Source organism: Marmota marmota, unplaced genomic scaffold (genome assembly GCF_001458135.2).
Source record: "Marmota marmota marmota unplaced genomic scaffold, marMar, whole genome shotgun sequence".
NCBI classification, from domain to species: domain Eukaryota; kingdom Metazoa; phylum Chordata; class Mammalia; order Rodentia; family Sciuridae; genus Marmota; species Marmota marmota.
In genome coordinates this window covers 14,271,739-14,293,571 of record NW_025999999.1, presented here as the reverse complement: position 1 = coordinate 14,293,571, position 21,833 = coordinate 14,271,739, and the positions used below count along the sequence as shown (strand labels likewise).

The 21,833-nt window shown below is 35.2% G+C and overlaps 2 protein-coding genes across 6 annotated transcripts in view; one reads left to right on the top strand and one right to left on the bottom strand.

The window, feature by feature from the left end:
- The first annotated feature begins 67 nt into the window (after positions 1 to 67).
- On the top strand, positions 68 to 16,994 carry Smndc1 (survival motor neuron domain containing 1). Of its 4 annotated transcripts, XR_007349178.1 has the most exons (8): positions 68 to 274; positions 1,411 to 1,530; positions 6,526 to 6,668; positions 7,276 to 7,437; positions 9,216 to 9,369; positions 10,249 to 10,457; positions 13,945 to 14,016; positions 14,677 to 16,994. XR_007349178.1 is itself a non-coding variant. In XM_015494781.2 (6 exons), exons 2-6 carry the CDS (start codon positions 1,411 to 1,413, stop codon positions 10,384 to 10,386), a joined length of 717 nt encoding a protein of 238 aa, XP_015350267.1. In that variant the 5' UTR covers positions 68 to 274; the 3' UTR covers positions 10,387 to 11,505. The 4 variants fall into 4 exon arrangements, 2 of the variants coding, with proteins under 2 accessions (XP_015350267.1, XP_015350268.1); XR_007349177.1 differs by having other exon boundaries at positions 13,945 to 16,994; XM_015494781.2 differs by lacking the exons at positions 13,945 to 14,016; positions 14,677 to 16,994 and having other exon boundaries at positions 10,249 to 11,505.
- A 744-nt stretch (positions 16,995 to 17,738) lies between these two features.
- Positions 17,739 to 21,833, bottom strand: part of Mxi1 (MAX interactor 1, dimerization protein) — a 70,107-nt gene continuing 66,012 nt past the window's right edge. For both annotated transcript variants that reach the window (XM_048807315.1, XM_015494780.2), the window contains exons 5-6: positions 21,630 to 21,801; positions 17,739 to 19,524 (exon numbers count right to left, since the gene is read on the bottom strand). In XM_048807315.1, coding sequence (XP_048663272.1) covers positions 19,361 to 19,524; positions 21,630 to 21,801 — 336 coding nt within the window. In that variant the 3' untranslated portion in view covers positions 17,739 to 19,360. The remainder of the gene's footprint in view (positions 19,525 to 21,629; positions 21,802 to 21,833) is intronic.

Here is a 21,833-nt window from a genome sequence, read left to right as displayed (position 1 = left end):
TAGAGGGCGCCAGGAATCATGTGAGTCGAGTGACATCTCGCGATGTTTTTTCATATCTCGCGAGACTTCGTTTGCCTTGTCTTTTCCTCCTTCCAGCGCCCGGTTTTCCTTCCCCTCCCCCTCGCCACCGACGGAGTTCTTCCTTTAGAGACCGGGTTGCCCTGTTGTCGTCGCGAAGATTTTTTTCCTACTGCTACTGCCTCTGCCGCCACCGCCGCCACCGGGCTCATTTCCCCGACCCCTTCCCGCCGCCCCATCCCCAACCCCACACAAGGTAACAAATCCTGTGAGGGAGCGTCAGGCCTCGCCGGGCCTTGGTCTCCCCAGAGTTAGAGCAGAGGCCCGAGACCGAGGAGCCAGCCTCACAGGAGAGGTCTGGGCGTGGGCTGTCGGGTAGGAGCCCCAGCTCCTCTCCCACCCAGAGTTGATCGTGAGCGGCCCCGGCCTGCGTTGGGGTCTCTGTGCGAAAGGGCGAACACGGCCAGACTGGGGCGGCCGCGCGGTTCTGCAAAGCCTCGGACAGCCGATGTTTAGGTTTCCAGGCCTGAAACAATCGACAAAGTTGTGGCGGGCTTAAAGGTGTTGGGTGACTGGCACAAGAGCTGCCTGGCTTGCTTTAACCCTTTAGGGTCTTTCCAGATTCCAGGCTTTCTCTGGACGAGAATTTAAGAAAGCCCCATACGATTGCTTACAAATCATCAAGGAAGGGTTCATTCATATCTTGTTTGCTGGAGAATATGCGAGCTACGTTTGGCAAATGGCAGCGTTTCTGGGAATGCCTACATGCGAGAGTATTTTTGTTTTTGTTTTGAGGCGCTGGGGATCGAACCTAGGGCCTTGTGCATGCTCTAGCGCTGAGCTACATCCTCAGCCCAGCGGAGTATTTGTGTTGCTACTTAAGAAAATGAATCGACAACTGCAAATTTAAGTTGACTGAGTGAAAGATTTTTATTCTGGAGAAGAACTTCTACATACATGCTTAATTGATTTGTTCAAGTAAAGAGAGTTATTTGTGTAGATAACTTGGAATCAGTTTTATTTCGCCGTGGATGTATTCTTTCATGCTTAAAGATATGATAATAACCTTAATTATTGAGCTGATCACAGTGCTTTCCTATAATAAGAGTTAAGAAAATTAAAGAAGTTTTTCTTATCCCATGCTTTTTCAACCTTTTTAAATGGAATTGAACTGACATGTTCTGTATTCTTCAGAATATGTTACCTTGAAGTTTGTGATTTAGCTCAAGTCTAAAGTAAAAGTAAAAATAATGGTGATAAATATAAGCTGCAGGAGTAGTTTATGATAAAACATTCTTTCTGCCTGGTTGATTCAGGCAGGTTAAGGAAATATTTTTTGTGCTTTGATATTTGACTTAGTTTTCATGGTCTTAACCTCTTTATTTTCCCCAGATGTCAGAGGATCTAGCAAAACAGCTGGCAAGCTACAAAGCTCAACTCCAGCAAGTAGAAGCTGCATTATCTGGAAATGGAGAAAATGAAGATTTGCTAAAATTGAAGAAAGATTTACAAGTAAGTACGAGTGAACAATTGTAGTTAACATTGCTTGGAAAAAATTTCTATGGCTTTCAATTGATCTATTTTTTTTAGAATCCATAGGTACTCAAAACACCCTTGGAGCAGGTTCCCCTCCTATGTGTGTACACATATGTGTAGGCACTGAGGCTTGTAGAGAAATATGGTTACTTCCTCAATTTATATGCATCAAAAAGAATAAACATTGTTTTTAATTAGGTAAATCTTGTGTGCTCATAGGATTTCTTAAAAATTAGTTGATTTTGAAAGTGTCAGACTTTCAACAGAAGAAACTTTACAAAGGAATTTGCTTTTATTTTTCAAGTTTTGGCAAAGAAATTGAGTTCAAAAGGTAACTTAAGATTTAAAAAAAAAGAAAATATAATCAGATTAAAACTTTTTTAGTGATATAATATTGAGAGTGAAACATTTAATAACTTTTTATTTCATTGCTAGTGGGTTACACCTTATATTAAAAACACATCATTAAGATATCCCAAAGAGATACATGTTTTTGGTATTAATGTTAGTTAGGTGTTTGAACTTAAGACTAGATTTTATAGTGTAGTTTTGACCTTTGTCAAGTTGAGATCTTAATTTATTATGGGATAGTTCAGTAAGTATAACATTTTTAAACCTGCAGTGGGTTTCAAGATAAACATAAAAACATGATAGTAAATACTTGTTGTTTCTCAGGACACCAGGTTAAGAAAAGTACCATATGTAATTTGTAAATACTAGTATTATAACTTTTCATCTTAAGAACTTCCTTAAAATTCTGAACCTGATTTTTTAAAGTTTTCAGGGGGTTTTGATTAGATGATCTCTGTACTGGTTCTATATCCTGTCTAATTAATCTGTCCCTTTATCATCCTGTTACCCACTAAATCTTAAATTTTAGGGATTTTATAACTGAAAATGAGTGAAACTTTTCTGAATTGGGGTCTAGGTTTTAGATTCTGAAAGAGGTTATCCAGGCATAAAATGAATGAATATTTTCAAATTCAGTTCTAGATTTAGGATAAACTTGCAAGTGTATGTTGTTTTAAAAAACATAGAAAATATCTGGAATAATTTCAGTTCAAACAGAATCCTTCATAGAAGCCAGGCCTGTGGATTGTAGGGCCTACTTCAAGGCCCTTATGTAAAAATAACCTGGTGGTTTGCTCCTGTCCATTCAGTGAATTACTCACGTGTTCTGTGAGTATGCATTGCAGATATAACAAAAGCAAACCGACCTCTTTTCGACTTCAAGTATTGTTTGTTTTTTTTTTTTTTTCCTTGCCTCAAAGAGATGCTCAGTCTACTTTACCAACTTAAAAGCAGTCCTTTTTTCTTTGAAGAAAAGAAAACATTGTGTGCAATGTTGTATTGTACCTTGCTTCCTGGGCAATGGGAGGAGAGATGTGGAACTGGTGGAAGGGGAATTGGGAGTGGAGTTTAAAACAGGATTATTATCAGGTCTTTTTAATATTTCTAGAGTAAATTATCTTTTAGGCTCTGGGCACAACTGTCTTAATATGACACAGTTTATAGCAGTAGATACTGTAGGGAGAAACCACTATAGTAGACATTGTAGTGAGTACATAAAAAACTTATCTAGGGTTCGGTTAATGACTTGGGAATTGTTTTTCTATAAAATATATCTTTTCTATGCTGACCTGGTGGTGCTATAGGCCTGTAGTTTGATCTACTCAGAAAGCTGAAGCAGGAGAATCACTTGAGCCCAGTAGTTTGAGGGCATTCTGAGAAACATTGAAAGGTCCTTTCTCAAAAACAAAAAGACAATAAAAATATTGTGTAACTATTTAGAACAGCACTGTCCAGTAGACCTTTCTGTGATTGTGGAAATATTCTGTGTTTGATATTCAGTACCATAGCCACTGGACACGTATGGCTATTAAATATTTGAAATACAGCTAGGGTAATTGAGGGGCTGAATTTTTAATTTTACTCAATTAAATGACTACATATGGAATGGCACAGATTTAGAAGTTTAAGTGCTAATCCTTCAGATAGTGATAAATCAGAATGTTTTAACTAACCAGTCTTGATGAGTTACTTTTTTTATTCTCATGATGAGTAAAAAATTTGATTTTGATTATTAGATAGAAGCCTGTTTTGAACTGAAACTACTCAAAGATGGAAAGCATCTTTTAATATTTAGATAAAATTCTGAATGGTGTGTGGATATATGTTTCCACCTAGTAGTTGTTGTCTTCTTTGAGACTATAGTTATAGCTTCTGTTCTGCAATGTTTTTTTTCCCCCTTTTCTGCTTTCTGCAATGTATCTTGTGCCATTAGTATTCAATACTGCTTATCACCTTTAATGAAAAGCTTGTTCAGATTGATTATTAAGTCTCTGGCTTTATCATTTTCATGTTTTTGGATCATCATATGTTTTTAATTTCTTGTGTTCTTATGGAATCATATCCTGATTCTTAATTTATTTGCCCTTTGATTTATGATAAAACATTCTTTCTGAACTTTTTTCAGTGACATATTTTTCCAATAAGGTTTCCATATTTATCTCTTTTATTGTCTTTCATAGTAGTTATTCAGCAGGCAGCAAATTAATCTACTGAAGTTCTATCAGCCTTTCTTTTCACTTAAAAGATAAAATAGGTATATTAAAATTCGGGCTAGCCAGCTGATTAGCTCCCCAGGCAGTGTATGATAATCACAAAAATAGTCAATTTATTAGGCTGTTTTGCTGAATAAACTGGTTCTAAAGGAGGCAGGGGTCAAGTCACTTGTCTCATATATTACAGTGGCTCTCTGCATCCCCGAAACGCCTTCCTTCAGTAAGCAGAGTGCTTGAGTGCACCCCCTTTGACCTGCTGATATGTAGATCACAACACCTGATGCTTCCTGGAATTGCCGATTACTGTAACTGCTGCCCATCTGTCATTGAAGGAGCAGTTTCAAAACTTGGGGGAGGAAAAGTAATTAATGGTATGTACCTTCAAGAACCCCCTCATACGTGAAATAGTTTTCTGATACTTTCGTCCATATGCACATGTGAAGAAAACAAAAAATTAGAAAGCTCTTCATAGTTTGTTGGGAAGTATATATAAAACCATGGCAAAGTCAGTTACAGGACATTAGGGGTAAATGCTCTGGATTTTGTTTTTTTTGAAAAGGGGTCATTTCAGAGCAAAGCTCTGAACATGCACAGCTTTTTAGGACCATTTTATTTAAAAATATCTTTTCTTATGAGTATAGTGGGAAAATGTTCTGTCTGAAAAGATAATAGAGTTTTAACTATGAGATGTACAAATGAAAAATTTGTGTTTGAGCTTCAATGGTTAAACCATCCATAGGAGGATGTGGAAGTATTTAATGATAGAAGTATTATAGGCTCTTGAGTCAGGTTTATTGGATTATATCCTTGGCTTTAAAAGGGGTTAACTAAAAACAAGACTGGGTAATTTACTCTCTTCTGTGTACTACTTTATGTGGCACTTCTTTGCTTTATTTGCAAAGGACTGTCTAATTAAAAAGTATTCAAGAGGCTGGGGTTATGGCTCAGTGGCAGAGCACTTGCCTGGCATGTGTGAAGCGCTGGGTTTGATCCTCAGCATCACATAAAAATAAATAAAATAAAGATATTGTGTCCATCTACAAGTAGGTGGGGAGAAAGGTATTTGAGGACTGGTGCGTGCTATAGCTCAATGGTAGAGTACTTACTTAGTATGCACAAGACCTCCAGTACCACCAAAAAACGTCATGTCCTATCTTTAGGGACTATGCAAAAGGAAAAAAAAAGTGTTCAAATAACTATTGGCAGCTAATAAAACTTAGAGGTGCTACTGTACTAAATCTACAACTTAAGTCTGACTCTTCTAGTTCTTTAATCCACAAAATCAGCCTTTCTCCAAAGGCTTACTATTTCTTTCTTTTTTTTTTTTTTTTAGACCCAAATATTAGTTTTTCAAAAGTAGCCAGTAAGTTTAAAAAACTTTAGGAAAGAGCTAATATTTAACTGTCTTGGCTACTGAACCAGAATTACTATTTCAAAAACTCAAAGAGTGTACCAGAAGAAACTAAGTAGAGTTAATTTTGCCAGTTTTTCTCCCCCAAACACACAGAATATTTTAAATAAAACAATGTGGAGGAATAGGTATGCAGTATGTTAAAACAAATCAGATAAAATGGTACAGACCTTGGATTTTCGTTAGAGTAAAAATTCAGTAGACCGCAGAATCTATAAATTTGTACTATTTCTCATGTTTTGGAACCATCCCTAACATACCTTTGAAGGAAACCAATAAATGTGAGCCTGAATTAGAAAATTATTAGCCACACAGAGGCATTGCCTGCCTATGTTAGGTTTTTTTTTTTTTTTTTTTCCTTTTAAATTAAGCTGTGCTGGTGTGATTAATAAATATCAAGGTATATTTAAATTAACTTGATGTGTGCTTATTACTCAGTTGACGTGAGATTTATAATAAATGAATAGGAAGACTACTGGTTTCTTTTACATATGCCTACAGTGTTTTAGTAGAAATATGTGGAAGTAGGAATATTTTTGTTCACAAATAAGGCTGCTTCAAGTGTTTTGGGAATGGGGGGGTATTGACTAGACAGGTAATAAAACTGCTAAGTAATACCTAGAAGACAGAACAGTTGCATGAAGTATACATGATGATAGAAGTAAAAGGGACCTCAAATCTAATTCAATCCCTCATACTGTATTTCTCATCTTTAGAGAGATTTATTTACTAATAAGCACTTTGAAATAATGCATGGCATAAGCTCAAGTCTATTTTATTTTTATTAGTATTTATGATTAAGATGAAGATTGTTAGGCTCAAATCACAGCTTCACTACTTATGTAAAATATTATCTCAGTTTCAACATGGAGTAAATCTCAATATTTCTTAGTGTTATAAACTATATCAGCTCTCAAACCAAATAGCATTTATTATCGAAAACTAAGAAAGTAATTGATAATATGTTAATGTTATGATTTTGTCATCTTTTTTTAGGAAGTTATAGAACTAACCAAAGACCTCCTGTCAACTCAACCATCAGAAACTCTTGCAAGTTCAGATAGTTTTGCTTCTGCTCAGCCCACTCATTCATGGAAAGTCGGAGACAAGTGTATGGCAATCTGGAGTGAAGATGGACAGTAAGTGTAGAAAAAAAAAAAAGCCCTCTAACTGTAACATGCAATAATAAAATACAATGGTAAGATTTTTTATTCAGTTTGAACTACCCTATTTTAATCTTTCCATATAGGCAATGTGATTTACAGAGCCAGTTTTTGGGTGGTTGCCATTAATGAAGTTTAGGTTTAGCTTTAGATTAAGTTTGAGGGAGAAGAATGGTTTACATCCCAGAGGAGAGAAAAATAAATAGTTGTTTTCCGAAATAATCTAAATTATTTCCTCCTTAAGTTGAAAACTGAGCAAATGGTAGATTACCTCAGATTTCTGTGAAGTGCATACACTGAAATCACTCCTATAAGAATTTATTTTTTTCTCAGAGAGTTGAACTAAAGCATATTGAATAGATATATGTTTAAGAAACTTTCTTGGCAATATTTTGATTAGGGCTTCTTTTTTAATACCAGATGTGTAACTCCAACCACTCTTGAATTATTTTTGTCAGAAGGGCCATTTAACTTCAGAAGTTTCATTTTAATCACATATAATAATTGAATCTCTGCAGTATAAGTCTTGTAGGCTGAGTACTAAATCTTTACTCACCTGCTTACAGCCATGATATCTTTACAGGTGTTACGAAGCGGAGATCGAGGAGATAGATGAAGAAAATGGCACCGCTGCAATTACCTTTGCTGGTTACGGCAATGCTGAAGTGACTCCACTGTTGAACCTGAAGCCTGTAGAAGAAGGAAGGAAGGCAAAGGAGGACAGTGGGAATAAACCCATGTCAAAGTAAGTAACTTTGGCATTTTAGATGTTCCCCATTTGGGTACTTGAGGTAATCTGCAAATGGAAGCTATATGTAGCCTAAATTGGGGTGAGGAAGTTAGAATACTATTATTGTTCTAAAGATTTAGGAGTGACACAGGCTCAGCATGGTCTGTTATGTGTATGACTAAGTGATGACATATTGGTTCCCTCTTGGGCATTCCATATTAGGAGGATACCGTACTGTACTGAGGACATCTTCCTACTATATTTTTTATAAGCCAGGAGCTGAGGCTGTATCACAATGAAGACCAACTTAGGCTTCCTCTGAGTATACTGAGTTTATATCCAAAGAGAACACTTAATCAAAGAAGCACTTTAATAATAAAGTGAAGATATTAGGAAGGGATAGAACACACTTACAAAGGGAACAAAGATAAAGTACTAGCACTGCAGTTATCAGGGCAGTTTTCTTAAGGAAACTGCCCTGAAGTAGAGGTAACAGAAAGATACCTGTGGTAAAAACTTGGGACTAGAAGGTGGGGTTTTCAAATTTTTAAGTTACAACGTAAGTATATTTGGAAAAATTCTGTCACTTGTTAAAATAACACATAAACATCCCCAGTAAGAAAAATCAGATTGTAAAACTGTGTGTAATCTCTGATTTTAGTTTTTTGGCTTCTGTATACAAAGCCATACTTGGCTTCATGGTGGCAATTATATAGTATGGGGATCTAGATTTTATTGCCTCTCTTAAAAGATTTTTTTCTTCATCCTTCATTTGGTTGGTTTTAACTGAGTGCATATTATTGATAGTTTTAAGCTCTAATCCTATTTAGAATCCTATGTAGGATTTTTGACACACACCACCCCCCCAACCCCGCCGCCATGTTTTTGCTTTTTGTTTTTTTTTAACAATTGTTAGCTGTGAGGGTGGGGTTGTAGCTCAGTGGTAGAGCACTTGCCTAGCACACATGAGGCACTGGGTTCAATCTTCAGCACCACATAGAAATAAATTTTAAAAAATAAAGGTGTCCACCTACAATTAAAAAAAAAAACTATGATTTCCCTTGTGCTGCTGCATTCTTCTGGGTGAAATAGTTTTATCTGTATTCAGTCCATTCATACACTTTTTCAAATGCTCTGCATTATACTTCTATGTCTATTTGGGAATTGATTTGTAGGCAGCTAATTATTTGAAATTTAACATGTTTCTAAAACACAACTGATAGAAGCTATATAAAAGTGAAATAAAAAGTGCCAGGCTTGTGGTACACGCGTATAATCCTGGCAAGTTGGAAGCTAAGGTAGGAGGAAAGTTTGAGGCCAGCATTACCAACTTAGCAAGACCCTGCTTCAAAAAATAAAAAGGGGCTTGGAATTTGGCTCAGTGGTTAAATATCCCCTGGATTAATCCCCAGTACCCCCCAAAAAAGGTCAAATATATAGTTAAGTGCATGTATGAATACAGCATAATGAATACCACTATTATATATAATGATATTGCACCAGTAAAAAATACTTTTTTAAAAGGCTTAGCTGAAATATTTGATTTATATTTGTGAGAGATTACATATGAAAGCTTTTAAGGATACTTTTTAAAAAAAAAAAAAAACAATTTGTATACTAGTGCCAGGTGATTGGCATTGATTTTAATGATTCAGTGCTTTTATTCATGGAGAGAAGTATGTGTAAGTTTATTGGATTTTTTTTGTGTGTGTGTGTGTGTGTGCGTCTAAGGTTCACAAGGAGGTCATCTTTTAAATCTTAATAGTTGACATTTAGCTGTTTTTACCACACAGAAAGGAAATGATTGCCCAGCAGCGTGAATACAAAAAGAAGAAAGCTTTGAAAAAAGCACAGAGAATAAAAGAACTTGAACAGGAAAGAGAGGACCAGAAGGTGAAATGGCAACAATTCAACAACAGAGCCTATTCTAAAAACAAAAAAGGCCAGGTTGGTAAATCTATTCATCACACTTTGCAAATCTGAAAAATGCAATTGTCACTAAAATGTTTAAAATGAAAAAGGAGGTACATAGATTTTTGAAACTATTATAATCAAAATCATTGCCATTCCTCAATTTTGCTTTTTGAAAAATGTCTCTTATTAGCCACTGTCTCTACAATAAAAACATTATTCATGAGAGTTTATGTTAGGAATGACAAATTTGAAAAATTATTTGCTGCTTTACATACCATTTAGGGACAGTGTGCCGAACTCTGCTTTATAACATGTCTTTATGTGCATTGCTGTTAGATCTTATTTAAAAAAAGCTTTTAAGTTCCGTTGGTTAACTTTCTGAGTGTTAGGTAAAAGATACTCATAACATCCATGGAAGTTCACAGTCAGGATAACCTGGCTATTGTACACATCTTTGTTTTTTGTTTAGTCACCTCCATTGGTAGACATGATTTCTGGAAAATAGTACTTCCTTTTCATAAAGATGTTCATTTTATGACTTAACAAAGGGCAAGGGATTTCATAATTTAGATATCCAATAGACACTGCTGTAAACTTCAATATAGTCAGAGTTGTAGTTATGCTAGAACTGAAGACTCATATTGTAAATTAGGGTTAGATTTGAGACTGCAAACTATAATCTGGAGACAGGTAAATGTCCAAGTGTTATGAGTGTTTGTAGTGTGTAGTGATAATTTCCTCATGTTATAAGTTAGAATAAATGGCTTCCGTTTAGTGAATTTTGACACTAGCAAACAAAAGCAATGAGCTTTTCTTTTTTAAAATATTGAAGCTAGACTGTTTTAATACTAAAGTTTAAAATTTACTTTTTTCCCAAAACTAATCAGAAATGGTTTCTGTTCTTTCCCTTAGGTAAAGAGGAGTATTTTTGCTTCACCTGAGAGTGTTACTGGCAAAGTTGGAGTAGGAACTTGTGGAATTGCTGATAAACCTATGACACAGTATCAAGATACCTCTAAATACAATGTCAGGCATTTGATGCCTCAATAATCAGAAAAACTGTTGGATTTCATCTCTGCAGGGCTTTACATTTACCTTTTTATCCTTATATTTTTCTAAAGGTAAATTATTTGTTAGATGAGTAAGGAAGATATCATTGTTGTCATTGTTTGACTTCAATAGAATGAAACTTGAAGAAATTGCATTTGATAACTGCTATTCATTTAACTTTTCATTTATACTACCACAGTTCCCTCAGAGTTTGTTGAATAAGGCAACTTTTCTAGATAGATGCTGCTTAAATCAGCACTTAAAATGAATTGTTGATCTTCCTAATATCAGGCCCCCCACTTGATGGTGTAAACTTTTTGTAAGTCATAATTTTAATTTTCAAACACTTTGAACTTGACACATATTCTAGCAATTCATTTGGAACATCAAGACAAAACACCAACTTGCTAAGGAGATCTTTTTGGGGTTTTCCCCCTTTGTCTTCAACTTTAAAACTGAGCTCTTAACCAGACAAGCCAAAATATGGGTTAATTTGTAAATGGTAAAGTTTGTTTGAGGTTTTTTTCCTTCAATAACTTGTTTTCTAAGCCTGTACGCCATCTCTTCAAAATTGATCTAGATTTTACTTTTATTCACTGAGTTAGTTTTATGTAAGAAACCATGTTAGGATGAGCTACCTTTCTAAGGTGTTTTTTGTTTGGTGTTTTGTGGTTTTGTATGTTTGCTTTTTCCTTTGTCAGTTTTTCACATATGGTTAGTGGTACCATTTTTGGATGTGTAATGTTTATATGGGAAAACAAAAAGCTGATGTATAGCCCTGTATACAGTGTAGATACTATTTTTGTAAAAAACCAAGGCTAAATTAATGAACAAGAGTACTGAATGTTTCATCATTAAAATTTCTTGTATTTCTTGTGCATTAATCTGACCATAATTTCCCTGTATATTATGTTCATGTAGCTGAGTTTTTAATTTTTATTAACTAGATCAAGTTGCCAGCATTTGTTGGTGTGACATCAGTTATCCTGAGTTGAGTTAAAGCCAAATACATGCATAGAAAAGGGTCTTCCTATTAATGGGAGATGATTTTTAGAATGTGTGTTAATTTCAGTTTTGTATGTTTAACTTTTATTAAATAAAGTGTTTTTAAAATCTCCAGGATGTGTTAACAAGAAGATGAAGTCTTTAGCTTTAACATGCCTCAAACTTGCACACAGAATTGCCACTAAAAAGAATTTTGATTATGGGATAAAGGTTTCAGTAAATCCTAAGTATTCCTTCCATTAGACATTAAGAGTTGGATACTAAGGATTGCCTAGTTTTATTTTATTGGCTTGTGCTATGTATGGGGTATTCACAAATTTTTGCACAAGGGGAAAAATTGAAGTTTTTATTTCACAAATTTTAATTTCATTAGTAAATTGAGACTTTTAGGATGGCGGTAAGAAGTAGCATTCTTTTCCTTCCTCCAGACCCCAAAACAGGCATAGAGAAAAGGCTACTTAAACCTGAAAACTTAGAAATAAAAAATTTTGAAGTATACTATTATTCATCTTTTACCATTGTAACAAAACATCTTTTAAAATTTTTATTAGAGATTATTCAATCTTAAGATTGAGATTCAGTAGCTGCATGATTTTCCCATTGTAAAAACATCTTAAAAGCATAACTAAATAACCAGTAGTAGCCTTAAAAGATAACAAGATAATTATTTGAATGAAAATGCACTGGCAAGAAATTTGTTGTAATTATGTGACCCCAGTTATGTTTTTTATTGAGATTATCTTGTTATGTTTGTTGGGATAGTAGTTCACTTGGTGTTTGTACAGACAATACTGTTGGAACTGAGACTTATTCCTCCTTTAACCCTAAAGACCTTCCTTTGTGCATATGAATTTTCCTGGAAGGCTTTGCAATAGGATAGAGAAAAGGAATAAAAGTAACCATATCATAACAAGTATTTGTTTAGAAAATAGGAGCCATACAGAATAAGATCAGGACCTCTTGTGTCAAAGACCTGGATATGGCCCTTTGGAAAATCCTAGTGTCAGGAAGGAAGATGTTGGTGTCTCTGGACTAAACTGAAAGAACTTATGGGGAGATAATACCTGCCACAGTTCGATGCTGAAGTTGAGAAAATACTTAATGAGAAGCATGATAGCAATAGTATTTTACAAATGAAAACGTAAGCTCTGTGTATTCTAAAACTGAATAGGAATCTTATCCTTATAGAGCTTTGTTATAAATTTAAATGTAGAATTTCTCCTGTCAAGAAAGGAGACTTGAAGCTCTGAAATGTAAAAATACCGAGTTATGACTCCTGAGTAGGAATGCCTGCATATATCTTCTCAAGTTTGTGACATTTCACTTCAGTTACCATTTCAAGAAATGAATGATCTGAACACTCCAAAAGTTAATAACCCAAATTAATTTTAATAATTGTATAACTAATGCTATTAACATGTAGAAAGGTCAATAGGGCATATTGGAAGAGCAAGGATTCCCGACTCCCTATTTATTAGCTACTGTGTATAACTCCTCTGCCTCATTTTTCTCCATAGAATGGATTTAATAATACCAGTTTCCCTAGGTTTTAAGAATTGAGTTAATATATGTAAAGAGCTACAGTGTCTGGCATATGGTAAGCATTATAGAAGAATCTGCCATTTACTGTAAAGTGGCAATGGTGAATATCTGATCTTTTTTTCCTTAACTTGAACAACAGTTGTTCACATTGCAATGGATAATAATACCCACTTGCTTATGATTTCTGGTCCCCAGACCCACAATTTTAACTTATTACTGAAATGTTACCAAATTGCCAAGAAACATATAAAATAAATCTTAGTAAAGGTTTAAAATTCTTCATATGAAGGCATGTTTCTTAGTGGGAAAGGGAGAAATTTATAATAAAAGTCACCCTTAATTCTTAAAGAGGAAATCTTGGGGTCTGGTTCCTATCCTAAACATTTCCAGGCCAAGGTATATGGTTTGACAAACACCATAGAGGATTCTGATGTGTTTCCTTTGCTGAGAACCATGTTTTTAGGTTAAATGTAAGAGAAGTTTGATTCTTGAAGAAAAATTCCATTTAGTGGCAGTTTTTTTTAGTCTAGTTTTGAAAACTAGGCATCCAACGCAAAATACATTGATTATTCTAAAACTTCCATTTTTTTTAAACTTGTTTTTGTCATAGTGAAAGGTGGTATGTCTGTTTTTATATGATGTAGTTTTAATGCTGAGTATATCTCATTTATAAATAGCAAGGGAAAACATCAGGGGACAGAGGAAAATTTGATTTTTTTGTGATTGTGTGTCTGTAGATTATAATTTTATAGTTACAATTTATACGATGAAAAATAACATTTGTAAATTTAGCCAAAAATATATTTAAAGCTTTTAGCTAAATTGGATAATAACTGAAATACAAAAGAAGAATATCTATTTAAGCCAGCAAGGTTTTGTGTTTGTTAAAATCTTTAGAAGATTCAATAAATATCTGCTGAATTGTATTAAGTATTTGTATTATACTATGAAAGTCAGTATAAATAGCAGTTTATTAATTCGACAGTAAATATAAACGTTCTTTATATCTAGGATTTTTGAGTTCCAAGTTAAACAGAATTTTTACTGCAGTGGAGAGGAAGAGCATAGCAGGCAAAATAACAGGTAATTCTGTAGTTTTAAACAACAACCAAAAAAACCCCCAATAATTGAATCCCTGTCATCCTGTATGATTTTTTTTTTTTAAAGCATATCTATCTGTATAGATAAGTTCTTAAGAGGTTCAGAAACCGGTATTAAAAGAGATGGGACAGCTTAAGAATGTTTTGGATTAGGTTAGAGTGAGTAGAAAAGATGACATAAGATAGAATTACATCTGTATAGTTTTTTTCAGTTTTTTCCCCCTGACTTTTCAATTTATGTGTAAAGGTGGTTCTTTTGTGGCCTTCAGTGGGATAAAACAGATCTGAGAATTAACAGTGGGTTTGTAGTGATTGACAGCTTAACTAGCTAAGAAAATCTCAAATTTTGGATACTCAATTTATCATTCAGTTCCCAGGCAGTAAAACCTAGACATTTACTTCTTTTACACTTCATTAGTTGATTTCATGAAACCACTCAAGTCACAGAGATTTTTAAAATTGTAATTTGTTTCCCCAGTTAGTCTTTTTTTTTAAAGCAAAGCTAAAGGAGCCATTCTTAGGAGAAGGAAAAGTTTGAAGAGCTACTTTTTCAAGTTGGGCCCCCCAAATCATGGTTATTAATTTGCTCTTTGATTTCCCTTTCTTGGTGAAACTGATGTGCTTTTGTTTTTTCCCTTTCAAGCCCTGTACTTACTTTAGCAAGATGCAGTGAATTTGTGACCCAAGAAAGAATTCAGGCTTGGAGAAAACTTGATTCCATATCCTGAGAAACTAGAGTTGAAGCCTGAGATCTACAGCTAGGCTAGTCTTTAATAGATGGTAATTGTCCAGTTGTTCATTGCTCAGAAGTAGCAGGAAGGTAGAGTAAGTATCCCTTTGGTTCTTTTGCCTGGAGTGTTTTTTTTTTTTCCTCCAAAAGTGCTGTCAGGTTAGTTGACCTAGCTTTCAGAAAGTGTGATGCGTTACTAATTTAGAAACAACTGACCTCTTAAATTTATATTCTTTTAATACACATTTTAGAAGTACTTGGCTTTTGTTATATTTTTGCAATGCTATTCTTTGCCCTGGTGTGAACATCTAAAATAAATATCCCAATTATTGCCCTACCAAGAAAAACTTTTTAAGCATTACCCATGGCAGGGAGCAAAAGAATTGAGGGACTAGAAACATTTCCAAAATTACAGTAGATTAATTGGGAGTATTTTAAGTGCATTTCATTTGAGTCATTTTCACAATCATGACTTGGAGGAAATATAAAACAACCAAGAGTAGAATCCTCATCCAGTACATCTTTTTCAAATACACTGTATCAAAGAATCTGACATAGTCCACAAGAAAAGCAGTTTCCTACTATCTGGACCATGGGCCAAGAAGATAGCTACTGATTTTACTTGGCAAGGTCAGCACTAAATATTAACTAGGACACTCATTTTCACAGAGGTTTATAGTATGCAGTATGATGTTAGTCCATAAAGACCAGATAATCACTAAAAATTGATAACACGTTAATCTTATAAAGCCTTTATTTAAGAAATAAGATGATCAAAAGTCAAGCCAGCAATAAATGCCTGTAGTTCCAGCTATTTGGGAGTCTGAGGCAGGAGGATCACTTGAGCTCACAAGATCCAGACCAGCTTGGGCAACATGGTGAAACACTATCTCAAAAGAAAAGTACTACTACCATGGAATTGTGTTAATAGTAGACACTGAGCAAGTTATTTTCAGGGATGGAAGTGTAGCTCAGTGATAAGAGTATATTCCTAGTATGCATGAGGCCTTGGGTTCAATCCCCAGCACCACAATTTTTGGGGGTACTTGGGATTGACCCCGGGGGTGTCTCACTATTAAGCTATAGCCTCTCAGACAGGGTCTCCATTGCTAAGGCTGGCCTTGAATTTGGCAATCTTACTGCCTCAGGCTTCTGAGTCACTGGGATTATAGCCATGTGCCACCACACCTGAGCTAAAATTCAGTATTAAGGAAATTAGAAGATTGCATTCATCAGAAAAAGTAGAGAAGTATATATACCTCTTATGGATGGAGGTACTATTCACATGGATTTTAGGAGTAGGGTGATAAGTTGCATGTATCAGCGAAATCCTTATTTTTCAAGATGAAGATAGTATTTATAGCAACTTTTCAGGAAGGCAACAGGCTCCATGAAGAGAATGAATAACTTGCTCAGTGTCTACTAAATGTTATAATGGGATTAAATGTAATTAAAACCCTTGCTTTTCCCCCATTATGCTACATTTGGTAGGTGTGTTGGAATCTGACTTTGATTTGGGTTAAGAATATTTAGGTGGAAGGATAATAAAAAACAGGGGAAAAGCAGCTGTTTAGTCAAGCGAAGGAAAAAAGCTTCTCAAAATTCCTAAAAGGCTAAACAGTTTCTTTAGGAGACAGGAACCAGGAGGCAGTATGGCCTTAGAGTTAAGGAGCTCGGCCTCAACAATTCTCATTGCCTTTTAAAACCCCTTCATTATTCTAAAAACAGGTATTGCCATATAGACATTGTCATGGGGACTAGAAAAAGCATTTTTTCTGTATTTTCATATCTATGCTAGTCTGAGTCAATGACTTCATTAGAATCCTTTGGTAATATTAAGGGTCACTCAACAAGCATTTTACTAAAAGATCCTAAATAAGATAAATGAGGGTTAAGGCATCAAATGGGAACATGGAGACTTCAGTTTGCATAATGCTATAGTCAAAGGGATTCTCTAAAATGTTTCAAAATCAGATGAGGATGACAAATGTTTGTGTGACCTACTTGAAGCAGTTACTAGGTACCTGCAGTTAGGTTATGTAAAAACAGATGTTTAAATTTTAGAACAGAAGAGTGATTAAATTTCAAATTGTTATTAATTCTGGACTTCTGACATAGTACCAATGTAAACATTTGGGAGACAGTTGTGACTACTGTCACATGACTATCCATATTTTTGCCTTCACGGAGAAGGGTGTTTGTTAGAAAATAATTCTGGTATTCATTATTCAGTTTCTGTTTCTTGTGTTAACTTTTGTGTCTTCATTTGTCTTTTAAAAAATTAATACTTCTTACTCATACAATCTATCCATATCCTCCACCCCCACAAAAGGAAAACCAACCAGGGAAAGAAGAGTTTAGGGGCAAATGAAATATGTACTATAGGTTTGTACAGCCCATTATCCTGTACACATACAACAAAATGGCAGCCCCTCAAGTTTGCCTGAATGTTGTCCCAAATTCCAGCCCTATGCCAAAGATGCCAGTGAATGCCATGGGAATAACAAAAGTCATTGGCTTCCATTTACTTTCCATGGTAATTTTAGTACAATCTTAAACTCTCACTTGGGAAAGTCAAAAGTAAGCAAATATATAGAGCAACATCTTGACCTAGCCAGGAATAATTATAAACGAAACTAGAAACAGTTTACTTGGGCCACAGAAATGAATCTGTTTTGTCATGTTTTTCATTAATTCCCAGCACCTGAAATGTAGCAAGTCCTAGTACTGGGTTTTAAAGGCATGCAGTTTTCAAACACACATCTATTTCAAAGAATTTCTTCCACTCAAACACAGCACAATCAAGGAAGATTTTTTTGAAGGAGGCACAGGGAGAGCACAAGAACAAGTGAGATTATACATATATATGCTGAGGTCTTATGTATGACCAAGATGGTACACTCCATATAAAAGTTGTGAATGCTGTTTAAGTGCTACTCACAAAAGAATAGTCTAACATTAACACACAACTCAACTGCACTGCTAAATATGGTTGTCTTTATTTTCTTTTTCCTTGCCCAGCCCTATCTAAACATAAAATAAAACTACAGGACTGAAATTAACAACCCATTAAAATCAGCAATAAGTTATGAAAATCATAAAGCTTTTTTTTTTTTTTTTAAGTAATTAAGGATAGTTAAATTATTTAAAGTATACAAAGTCCAAACAGCTGGGGGTAAGGTCTCCAGGAAGGCTTCCCAGGGTAAGAGAGGACCAAAGGAAAACCTTGCAGTTTGAAAGACAAAGGGAACACATGACATCAAAGTGCAGGCTAGAAATTTCACTTCGAAGAAAATAACATTTCTGGAAACATTTATAAGAGCAACAATAGCACCTGCACAGGGGGATTGTGAAGAAGACTGCTTGTAGAAAATGGAAGCAAATCTTTACATTAAAATGAGACAAGTGCTGAACTTAACTATGTTAACTATGATAGTGTGTCTACTATGGATATCAGATGGTTAAAAGCTGGTAAAAGGTAATGATTCTAAAAGAAAACAAAAACAGCATTGACCTTTTTTCTACCTAGCCCAGACCTCATTCATTTTGTGCACTATAAAGAGTGAGGTGTGAGGTGTTTTATCATTATCAAATGCTGCATCAAAATAGATGATTTTTCCCATGTGTTTTTCCACTATAAAAGACATCTATGTTTACTTATGGACAAGCCTTAAAAAGATGTCATTTTGGTTTTCAACACATATAAACAGTTATCAAAATCTCAAATAAAAATGCTGCCGTGGCTCAGACCTTGGCCTGCTAATCTGCGTGCACAACTCTTCTGACCCATGCAGACACAGGCACATGGAGCTTTTTCCTTTTGGCTCCCCAATCCATACTCATAGGCCTTGTGTGATAGAGGCTGTCATGCATGGACTGCCCCCATGCAGCCCTTAGGCCGCGGGCTGGCGAGATGGCAGTTGGGTGCCCTAGTGCTAACAATGCAGGATAAGGTTAGCTTGTTTAGCATGGAATCCAACAGAAAGCTGAGCTGCATGATGATCCCTTTCAAAAGGCTTCATGGGAGTCTCTCCTTTTGTAGAGCATGAAATGAGTTTGGGTTTGTTTCATTTTTGTTTTAAAGAATTGATCATCCACAGGCTTCATGATAAACTGTCCCAGGCTGAGTTTTAATAGCTCCTTAGCTATCGAAGATTAATGCCTGATTATCTTTTCTTTACTATAGGTTTGATTTTTTTTTCCCCTAGGGCCATAAAGCTCAGGAAGGGTTCATAATCCCATTTTTAAATGTGTCTACTCAATGTAGTATGAGCAAACGAGAAAAAGAGGATGGAATCTCCAGTGTCCTCTCTGAAATCAATTAGATCAAATCAAGATAATTTCACACAAGTTTTCCATTGCCATTAGAAATTGTGATTTTTTCCGATGTGAATATTCTGAATATATTTGTTCTGCTGGGGAGGCTCTACCCCACTTTTTGCTAAGTATTTGCTTAAATACAGGTCTTCTGACCCTTTGTTCAAGTATAGTTTTGTTTAGCTTTATAGAGGAGACTGCATCATGAACCCAATTTAAGAGATTGTACTGAATTGGCCCAGTGAATATTTTGCCCTGCACTGTTATGTCATGCTGGGTTCTAGGAAGTGAACGAAAGTTTCACACTGGCACTGGAGTAACCCTCATCACTCCCAATACTCTGCAGGCTGCTGTGGTCATCAATGTCACTGATGCTGGTGGTACTTATATTGTCCACTTCTCCATGGGAGAACTCTGTGCTTTCAACATCCACTTCAATCTCCTCTGCCAAAGGGGGGAAAAAAAAAAAGAAAAACATTAATAATCTACTCTATGTGCACCTTCAAAAATTAAAAGGCATGAGGAAAAGTGGCATAAAACAAAAGTTATACTACCAGTTTTTTTATCAGTGAGCTCTGGAGAACAGAGAAACTGAAGATCAAAGAAATACTTTCTGTACAGGGGAATCTCTGGTATACAATGGTGGTCTTAATTTGGGCAGCAAGTTTACTAAAACCCTGTTGACGCCAGTCCGTCTGGACCTCCCACCAATCTGGGAATTATTAATTAATATTAAAAGATCCCAACCCAAGTGGTTTAACAACATCTGTCTTACATTAAACCAAAAACTAATTCTCAGTGTTGTTTACTAATCAGGGTTGACTAGCAGAGGGGGAGCACAAACCTAAAAACAGACTAGGGGCTGAAGGTATAGCTCAGTGGTAAAGCACTTGCCTCGCATGCACAAAGCCTGATTCCAACACTGGAAGGAAAAGAAAATAGCAAACTAGAAAATCTACTCATTCAAGCCTTTGGAGATACCATTCTACAGATAGTTCTACAGACTTCAAAGGTTCATAGTGAAGATATTTTGCTATTTAGTAATTAAAATAAGCCATTTGTTATAAAGTAGATTTTTGAGGGATTTGTCTTTAATTTTCTTGCACCAAATATAGTTTGAAGTTCCCACCTCCTCCCTTATCTTTTCGGTTTGTTAGGGATGAAACCCACAGTCTTGTACATGGTAAGTGGTCTGCCACTGAGTTACATTCTCAGCCCCAAATATAGCTTGAAATAAAGACCTGAAGCTTAAAATAAGTCTCTGAATTATAGTGAGATCTATAGGATTACAGGAAAGGCATTTTGGGTGGTGGTATTTAACTTCAAAAACCCAAACAAACCCTTAAACACGTATATGATGTCTATATAGACCTTGTCAAGTACTACATATACTATCACCAATACGTTATAACAACAATACACAGTTTAAAAATAAAAGTTAAAAATTGTTTTATCCAATAAGGGCTAGAATAAAAATAGGATTTTCCATTCCTCTATGACAAACTCTAAATATGTGTTTCATATTTGAATTAGATGAAACAAGAATGACAGAATGTTGACAGCTATTATAACTGAATGATGAGTACATGAGAGTTAATCTATTTTCTCTATTTTTGAATATTTTGGAAATTTCCATTAAAAAGGGCAAAACAAAAAAAAAGACTTAAAAACTTAGTGTCACTTGTATAATATTTTAGAATGTTTAAGATCTCATTAATTCTGTTTTCTCAAATTTAAGGCTCAAAATCATCAAGGTTCACCTCAGGGTTTTCTATTATGGTATAAGGCCTGAGCTATAAAGTTCAGACTGTTTCTTTTTTGGCTGACTTCTTTTCTATAATTTGCCAAAGACAAATGTTTGAGGACAGGCAGAAAGAGTAATGAAGGGTGTGGTACTTTAAAATATACATTAAGAAATTAATATCACCAGTAATAAAACATAATTCAGTATTTTTTCTGAAACAATAAAATGAAGGGCACAACATCACTTAAGTGGTATTTCTTGCCCCAATGCAATAATTTTAAAACTTCAAACTCAAATTGAGGAACACTGTATAAAAAGATTGGCAAATACTCCAAAATGTTATGGTCATGAAAGAAAGACTGAGGAATAGCTAATGCAACAGGGAACGCTGCATAGGATCCTAGACCAGACAAAGGATATCAGTGGAAAAAACTACTAAATTTTGAGTAAAGTCTGCAGATTACTTACTAGTATTATGTCAGTTTAATTTCCTGGTTTTAATAACTCTATTATGGTTATATAAGATGTTAACATAAGGGAAAACTGAGTTAAGGTAGGTGAGGGCCCTACAATTTTCTACAGAAAACTTTAAAAGTATTTCAGAATGAAAAGTTTTAGGTAGGTAGGTAGATAATCCCCACCTCCCCAGAATAAGAATTACATAGTTCACACAGGCAGGACTATACAATGTTGTGAATACAAAAAATGTCAGTGTTGGCTAAAAAGAAAGCAAATACAGTGTGCCTCCCTAACTTCAGATACAGAGATGCTTAGTATTTCATTAGAGAAAAGGCACACTGCCTACCTCGCTCTGAATCAGAATGATCTGAAGAAATAGTTGATCCAATGCTGTCCATTCGTATTCGTTCCATTTCTTGAGGACCCTGCAGCTGTTCCAGTCGCCGCTTTAAAAATCTCTGTTCTCGTTCCAAGTTCTCAAGCTGGTGCTGGCTTTTCCTTTCAGCTTCTTCAAGTTTCTAGGATGATGAAATGATATTTACATTGTGGA

Coding starts and splice junctions, on each gene's coding strand:
- Smndc1 (XM_015494781.2), top strand. CDS start 1,411: ATGTCAGAGGATCTAGCAAAACAGCTGGCAAGCTACAAAGCTCAACTC. Junction 1,531..6,525: donor AATTGAAGAAAGATTTACAA/GTAAGTACGAGT, acceptor ATCTTTTTTTAG/GAAGTTATAGAACTAACCAA. Junction 6,669..7,275: donor ATCTGGAGTGAAGATGGACA/GTAAGTGTAGAA, acceptor ATATCTTTACAG/GTGTTACGAAGCGGAGATCG.